Below are 8028 nucleotides of genomic sequence, written 5' to 3'. Positions count from 1 at the left end.
TCGTTTAATTCTTTATTTACTAAGAAAATTTCTTGCAGTAAGTAGAAATAATACAACTAATAACGGAACCCAGCATCCCGAATCACGGGAAAAAATTTAGAAGAGATTTAATTTGCTGAAGTGGCCTCTGCCATTTGAAAACACATATTTATTTATTCATTTCATTTAGTTATTTACTTATTTATTTATCAACAAACAGGATGCTTACCGACTATAAGATATATAGATACAAACAAAGACCTTATGTCAAGAGTCTTATAAGGGCTTAGGGGTAGTCAGAGTTTTCAAAATATTGGATTTTTTTTGCATTTTCTTAAAGTATTTTTCCCCCCCTTGCTCACTCCTCTCTGGAGCATAGGGCCTCGACGAGACTTATCTTGCGTTGGTTTCGTTAATATATTTGATTTCAGACAGGATAGGTGATTAGCCTAAGTGGTGGAAAATGCCCACCTGTCGTTGCTTAGCCTTTTTAACACACTTTTATTAGGTCGGGTTGTATGTATGTATGTATGTAACGGAATCTTTGAGCTTAATTTTCACTGGCTTCTAAAAATCTGATCGACTTGAAATTTTGCACACCTATCAGGGACCGATGACAATGCAATAATTTGATAAAAGTTTTCCATTATCCTTATTAGGATTGCCAGGATTAATATTTTCTTTTTTTACCTGTGGGCAAAAAGTAAGGTGAATTTGGTTGTAAAATGAAAAATCTTTATTTATTCTTATAAATCAGTTTCATCCCCTTCAAAACAATCCCCTCTCGGTGAAATACACTTATGCCAACGATTTTTCCAATCCCCGAGAGTTAAAAGCGTGGGATGCATTTTGCTTCACTTTCATAACCTTCTGTACATAGGTAGTTGCCAATAGAATGATTGTAATATTTACTATATCAAGCATCCCACGCTTTTAACTCTAATTTGAATTCTTCTATTTGTATCTTAATTTTTGTTATAATTCTGTTCTGAGGTAGTTGACTATGACTGATCGTTCGATTTGCTATTACTTCATTATAGGTCCCTTTGTCATTAAAATTTATTTTCTACTTTTTAGTTCGATTAGCAATAAAAGCGTGTTTTTTAGTTTTTTTTTTTAACTATTTTTTATTTACTGCTCTTGAAGTATAATATCTTAAAAATATTGTGTGAAAATTTGAAGTGAATCCGCCAAGTACTTTCCGAGTTATTCAATTAATATTATTAACAAAGGGCGCTCCAGAGCTCGCTAGCAAAACTTAAAATGCGTTTTTCTCAACACTATGTTTTTTGAACTGGTAATCACTGTAACTTAAAAACCGCTTGGTAGATTTCAATAAAATGTATACTGCTTTTGAAAAACAAAAAAAAATTCGAAGGATTTTTTTTCAAAATTTCGATTTTTTAACAATTAATTGTCGGTTTTTTTGCGAAAATGTGAAAAATATTTCCTGAGGCCGACATATTGTTAATCTTGAAAAAAAAGCTTCGATCAGGCACAAGATTGGCTGTGTTCGTAAATACAACATGACTTGCAGCATAAGCATCAGTGGCAACACTGCAAGTTTGACATTTGATACTTCTTATACAATTTTTGACAATTTGCAAATACGTTTGTTTGCATTTTTGAACGCGTATAATACTAAAATGGAAATTTTGCTGAATCTAACACTAGACGAAATTTGTGAGCAAAGAAAAGATAGATTTTTTTTAAATTTAAGAAAAAGAAGGCTATTGAAGTCAAAGAGAAAAATGTTTAGTACAAATGTTTGTCTTTAAAAAGAAAAATACCTAAAAACAAATCGTTTATTAAAACAATAAAGCCGTTTCCCGAGGACATTTTCTATTCCCATTTCCGAATGAATTGGGCCACTTTTAAAGTAAGGTTTTATAAGTTTTATGAAAATTAATAATTTATAGTTTCACTTTAATAATTTGCTGTTGGAGGAGTCATTGAGTGCCTTGTACCATAAACTTCGCCGAAGTCCTCAAAATACCTCCAGGATGTAGCTTTTCTACCGGAAGAATTATTTCTTTTCTTAATGCGCTTGTACGTTACCAAGAGATTTAAGCATTTTCTCTGCGCTTTGGTACTGTCCATTCTTATATTGGGATTTACATTTTTAATTTCGGTCACAACTTTCTTCCACAATACATTTTTTTTCCTTCTACCCGATTTAAACTCGTCCTCCATATTCAACCGTACTCTCAGCAATAACTGTGTCTCCGCATTACTGAGATTTTCACTAAAAATGTAAAAATAGTAATTTATACAATTATTATTAACATAATTTAACTAAATTTCAATACAAAAATTAAAATAAAACAGTTTTGCTTACTTTTCATCAGACATCGTAGTTAAATGCAGTAAACAATTTTTTGATAGAAATTATGTGTGACAACTGATAGAATTGTTGTCTTTTTGAACGCTTGATTATTGCAGTGCTGCGATATTGGCATTTCTGAACGTTCTGTTTGTTATGCAATTGTAGTTTGCGCGTCATGTTGCATTTACGAACACAGCCATTATCTATTAATAAAACTAATTTCTCTTGTCCGATTGATTTTTGATGAATCTCCAAGGCAATTTTTTAAAAAAGATATTTACAAAGTTTAAGGGGGAAGTCTACTGTGACAAGGGAAAAAACAGGCTTATTTTCCGGATTTTATTTCTAACAAAATATTGCTCGTACATAAAATCTATTTAAACTCTTATCTTTATTATATATTTAAGTTTTTGAAAAAAAAAATTTAAGTCAAAATATTCAAAATGGCCGCTGTGGCACTTCTGCAAGCGCAGGTCCGCTTTTCTTAGGTGCCTAAACGGTGTACATGAAATCTTACGTTTCGGTGATCTAAAACAAAAAAACAAAATATTGTTATCATATACATAGTATTGACTGTCGTCTGACGTAGGATTATGTCGATAAAAAATTTTGGCGTTGAAAAAAAAATTCTTGAAATTTTTTTCTTTTTTTTGCCTAAAATTGATGTTACTATTGTTTATAACAATTTAACAAATAACGATATCAAAAAAATCCTATGTCAGACGAGAGACACTATTACAGAGAATATATAATTAAATTTTTAAGCTGATTCATTTATCAGAACTCGAGATATCGTGTACACCGTATACAAAAACTTAGTTTCGAGAAAAATGCGTTTAAAGTTTCAGTATTAGCAGGTACGCGCTTTGGAGCGCTTCGGGAAAAGGTCGAAATTTCAACGAAGAAAAATTTAGCCAGCTGTAACACATATTGTACCTTATTTAAGAGGGTTCAAAGTATTTTTTAAGCTAATAAAAAAAAATCGATTTTTTGAAAAATACACAGTAGACTTCCCCCTTAAAAAAAAGTTGTTTTTTCCAAATTTATGAACATTTTTAGTTTATATAAGAAAATAATTTTTTTTACTCATTTTTTAAACGTCAAATTCGCCAATAGATATAAAAGTTAATTTTCTTCGTCTTGATTGGTTTCGCCTAAGCGAGTTTAACAAAGCGCGCCAGTTGGAAATACCCAGTGAAGCCAAGTCCTCTACCTGATCTTTCTTACCACCAGCTGATACCGCATCGAATACTTTCGAACAACATGGCTCATACAACGAAACCGCTGGATCTTTATTCGCTGCACTATTTCTATGTCGTCGTAAAACTCATGCACGTCATTATTCCATCGCCTAAGATATTCGCCGTCGCTAACGTGCAAAGGCCCAAAAATCTTCCGCAGAATCTTTCTCTGAAATACTCCGACACCTCAGTGGATTTTGTCATCGACCAAGCTCCTGCGCCATACGTTAGGACGGGCATGACGAGAGCATTGTAGAGTGTTAGTTTAGTTCGTAGAGAAAGGTCTTTACTGCTCAGTTGCCTGCTTAATCCAAAGTAGCACTTGTTAGCAAGAGGGATTTTACGTTGGATTTCAAGGCTGGCATTATTATCGGTGTTAATGATGGTTCCTAAATAAACGAGGTATTTTACAGCCTCGAAATTATAGCTGTCAACAGTGAAGTAAAAGTTTCTGATGTACCCCCATCCCCCTGCAACGCCTATACAATGAGGCATCCATGCTTTTTGTGATGGAGCACAACAAAATGCTCAGCAAGCAGTTTCTTCTGGGGTGCTACCGTAACAAAACACTGTCGAGATCCAGGACAAAATACAATTACTGTACCGGACATTATACAGACAAACACTAAACAATATTTATCGGGAAACACTTACCACCTTTCTAAACTCTCAACCAACGACCAACACCTCTTGCAGACGAAGTGCTTCAGCTACCTCGCGAGACCCGTGTTACTTTGGTCAAATTGCGTTAAACTCGTATTTTTCCAGAATCGACCCTGACAAATCCAATATATGTATGTCCAACATGAAACACTAACCATCTAACCTACTCCCCTGTGGCCCCAACCTTTCGAAACATCAGGTTTTCTGCGTCTACCGTTAAATTAGTTAGACGAAAATGGCAGGTGACTATATCGCACTGACAGGGTTCAGTAAGCAACAGAAGAAGCTAGTATTAACTACGTCTAAGACATGTAGTAAGACAGAAAAGTTGTTGTTGTTGTTGTAGCAGTATCTTCGCCCTGTCAGTGTAGTGTAGTTACCAGTCGTCTTCGTCTAGCTCATCTAACGGTAGGCCCAGGAAACTAGCTGTTTCGACGGGTTGGGTCCAGAGGGAGAGAGGTGTTAGATGAGTGGGTTTTATAGGGCATGTGAAAAGGTGGTTAGTGTCGTGCGGGGTGCCTTCACATGCCTTACATATGTTTGGTATGTCGGGGTCGATTCTGGATAGGTAGGAGTTTAACCTGCTACAGTATCCAGAACGTAATTGTGCCAAAATTACGCGGGGCTCTCGGGGAAGCTGGAGCTCTTCGTCTGCGATAGGTGGCGGTTGGACTCCGATAACGGCATTCGGGGATCGGGAGCTTAAGAAGGTGGTAAGGGTCTCCCGATGAATGTCGTTTATGGCCTGTCTGTACACTGTCTGATCCTGGAGTGGTCTGTCAGTTTTTTCCTGGATCTCGTCCACGTAATTAAGGAGATGTCTCCTGATGTGCCTGGGAGGTGGCTCAGGCACAAGCAGGTGTCTGCATGGGTGAGGCCTGCGGTAACACCCTAGCAGAAACTGCTTGCCGAGCATTAAAGGAGCACTTACAGGGAGCATGTGAGCCTCGTCGAGCAGGTGTTGGATTGGCGACATCATTATCGGTGTTAAAGAAAGGAAAGATCTTTTAGGGCGATGTGAAAAAAAGAAAAAAAATACCTTATAGAATAATTATAAATAAATATTAATTCCAAACATATCCTCAGGTTTTGACTTTCCAAAACTTTTGTAACTTGTCAAGTTCTTAGTTAGTTTCAGAAAGTGTGCGATGAATGATTCATGAAAACGATTGATATTTAATCATTTTCTTCAACCGTAAGATTCCTTAACTTATTTATATTAATGAAACTTTATAAAAAATTTTTTGTCTAACTTTGATATGAAATGGAGGGATCTTCGTTTACTTAAAAATGCACTGGCCGGTTTGACAATGTCCCGCGAGGGGCGATTGCTACTTGGAAATTTTCTGTTGTTCGAGATTTCATATCGAACCTAGGACAAACCGTCCACGACAACCGCCAGTCATCATTACAAACCACAATGTAACTGTCACTCCAACAACATTCCCCGTGATGCATGGGGAATGTTTATGCCGCAACAACAACAACAACATTACAAACGACAAAAATTCTATTTGTAAAAATGGAGTGTGAGTTTTATTGTAAAAATACATGTATTCGTAGTTAATTTGACTATAGTGTGCGCATTTGCTGTGAGTATTAGGAAGAGGAATGCTTCGGAAGGCTTCTGTGTTTTGTTCAGTGCAGTATATTTGATCGACACTGTCGCTATGTTATTATTTCTATTTTTGGATGTAGCGAGGTATCATCAGCACGAAGATCATGAGTGAGAAGGGTTTTCATTACTGTCAAACTGCTTCCAATTATTTGTTTATGATAAATCTGACGCGTGACAAAACTGAAAGAAAGTAGATAAGTAATAGCAATACATTTAAGCTTTTGCAATCCATGAAATACCCCATATTGTCATAAAAGTCGCGCTCTTCTTCTTGCCACTCGGAAATTGTGCATTCTAAAGAACTACATCCATTTGCTACACATTTTTTAGACACCAAGTTGAGCATTGGTTCGGCGACTTTGTGAAAGGGATAGTCTGGCGCCACAGCGAAACGGTACATCCAAGCAGCGTTGTAGAGAGAATTGTGTTTTTTCACGCTTACGGTAGCGATAATCTGAAAACAAATACATTCATAAAATATACTAAATTTATAATACAACATTAAGTACATTGGATATTGTCCTACCTTTTTTCTAAACTTGTTTTTATATGATTGTTCATATGGAGATTCCTCCAAAAATATTTGGAATGTCGCTTCTCGTGGTTTGAGACGAAATATAAATGGCTCATAGCACTCTGCTACTAGGCTTTGTGATGGTTTTGTCTAATGTTTAAAGAAATACAACTGATTTAATATTCCTTTGTATAATTAACTTATTTATTACATTCATGAGTTCAACTGCTTTTGCGTAAAAAGAAAAGTAGGTGCCAGAGTACAAAAAAAATATACAGCCGGGAATGGTCATTGCACAAAAATGTAGTGGCACTCCAATGAAAATGAAGAGTATAGCCCATGTTATTACAATGAATTGTAAAGTTATCTGAAAATGTTCATACAGTATATAATAATTATGAATATTTTTGCACCCATATACATACATATGTATGTATGTATCTGAATATGTTCATTCGGTCAAGGACAATGCTTCATTAAATCAACATACCTCTCTAAAACAAAAGCAGTAGAACGACTTCTTTACGAAGGACATAATATAGTCGCGCACCAGTTCTTGGCATTTAAGCTCATCATCATCGCGGTAGTTGCGTATTACAATGAATGGCTGCATTGGTACGTCCGTTAGGTTCATCTGATTGTAAGAATTTTAATAACTCCTCACGCAAACATCCTACAACATTTCGAAGGACTCTACAAATATATTTCAAGAATGAAAACAAATGAAAATTGGGATGATACTCCCGAAGACGAGTATTACTAAATAAATCGATTGAAGATTGTTGTTTACTAGTGCTTAACCTTTAACTGTCGCATATTTTCTCTTTGACCTTTAGCGATGGGAATAGAAAACCATTAAACCAAATATATGTAGTAGGGGTTTTCACACCGACTTTGTTGCTTCGTTGCTTGGCAGTTTACGTATATTTCGTTTTTGTAAATCCAACGAAAGTGATTAGCACCAAGTAACGAGGAGTCGCGGTGGCAAGCTTGACAATTTATCGGTATTTGCCAAATTAAAAATCAATTGTTTGTCATTTGATGGTCAGGCGCCAAGTTTAATCTTAAAATAACAAAAATATCAAGAAAAAAGTAAGTGCGTAATATTTGTAGTCAAATTTCAGTGGGATTAAATAGAAAATATGCACCGTTAGGTGAATTTTATATAATTAATTGAGAGGCGGCCGTCGTAGTCGAATGTTTGGTGCGTGACTACCATTCGGAATTCAGAGAGAACGTAGGCTCGAATCTCGGTGAAAAACCGAAACGAAGAAAACGTTTTTTCTAATAGCGGTCGCTCCTTGGCAGGCAATGGCAAACCTCCGAGTGTATTTCTGCTATGAAAAAGCTCCTCATAAAAAATATCTGCCATTCGGAGTCGGCTTGAAACTGTAGGTCCCTCCATTTGTGGAACAACATCAAGATGGACACCACAAATAGGTGGAGGAGCTCGACCAAACACCCAAAAAGGGTATATGCGCCGATTATATATACATATGCAAATTTCATTACCTTCAATTGAACTAACTTGCTCCACAGCACTGTTTATTAATTGATTAATAATTTTTCTCGCTATATTTCGGCACTTACAGTTTTTTGTTTTAAATTGTACTTGTATATAATGAAATTACTATAAGTGAGCTGGTGGGAAAGAACATTTTTAAGCTAAGCTAATAAATCAAAAGCG

At 35.7% G+C, this 8028-nt stretch overlaps 1 protein-coding gene across 1 annotated transcript; it reads right to left on the bottom strand.

Annotated features, from left to right (window-relative positions):
* Positions 1-5717: 5717 nt before the first annotated feature.
* On the bottom strand, positions 5718-7119 carry LOC129253012 (uncharacterized). The gene is made up of 5 exons (XM_054891224.1): positions 6832-7119; positions 6553-6708; positions 6354-6491; positions 6067-6281; positions 5718-6007 (listed from the first exon to the last, which is right to left on the bottom strand). Exons 1-5 carry the CDS (start codon positions 6973-6975, stop codon positions 5878-5880), a joined length of 783 nt encoding a protein of 260 aa, XP_054747199.1. The 5' UTR covers positions 6976-7119; the 3' UTR covers positions 5718-5877.
* Between the last annotated feature and the right edge of the window lie 909 nt (positions 7120-8028).

This window comes from Anastrepha obliqua, chromosome 1 (genome assembly GCF_027943255.1).
Source record: "Anastrepha obliqua isolate idAnaObli1 chromosome 1, idAnaObli1_1.0, whole genome shotgun sequence".
NCBI lineage: Eukaryota > Metazoa > Arthropoda > Insecta > Diptera > Tephritidae > Anastrepha > Anastrepha obliqua.
This window is presented reverse-complemented; position numbering and strand designations above follow the sequence as displayed.

Coding starts and splice junctions, on each gene's coding strand:
- LOC129253012 (XM_054891224.1), bottom strand. CDS start 6,975: ATGAACCTAACGGACGTACCAATGCAGCCATTCATTGTAATACGCAAC. Junction 6,492..6,552: donor AAGCAGTTGAACTCATGAAT/GTAATAAATAAG, acceptor TTTAAACATTAG/ACAAAACCATCACAAAGCCT. Junction 6,282..6,353: donor AAAACAAGTTTAGAAAAAAG/GTAGGACAATAT, acceptor ATTTGTTTTCAG/ATTATCGCTACCGTAAGCGT.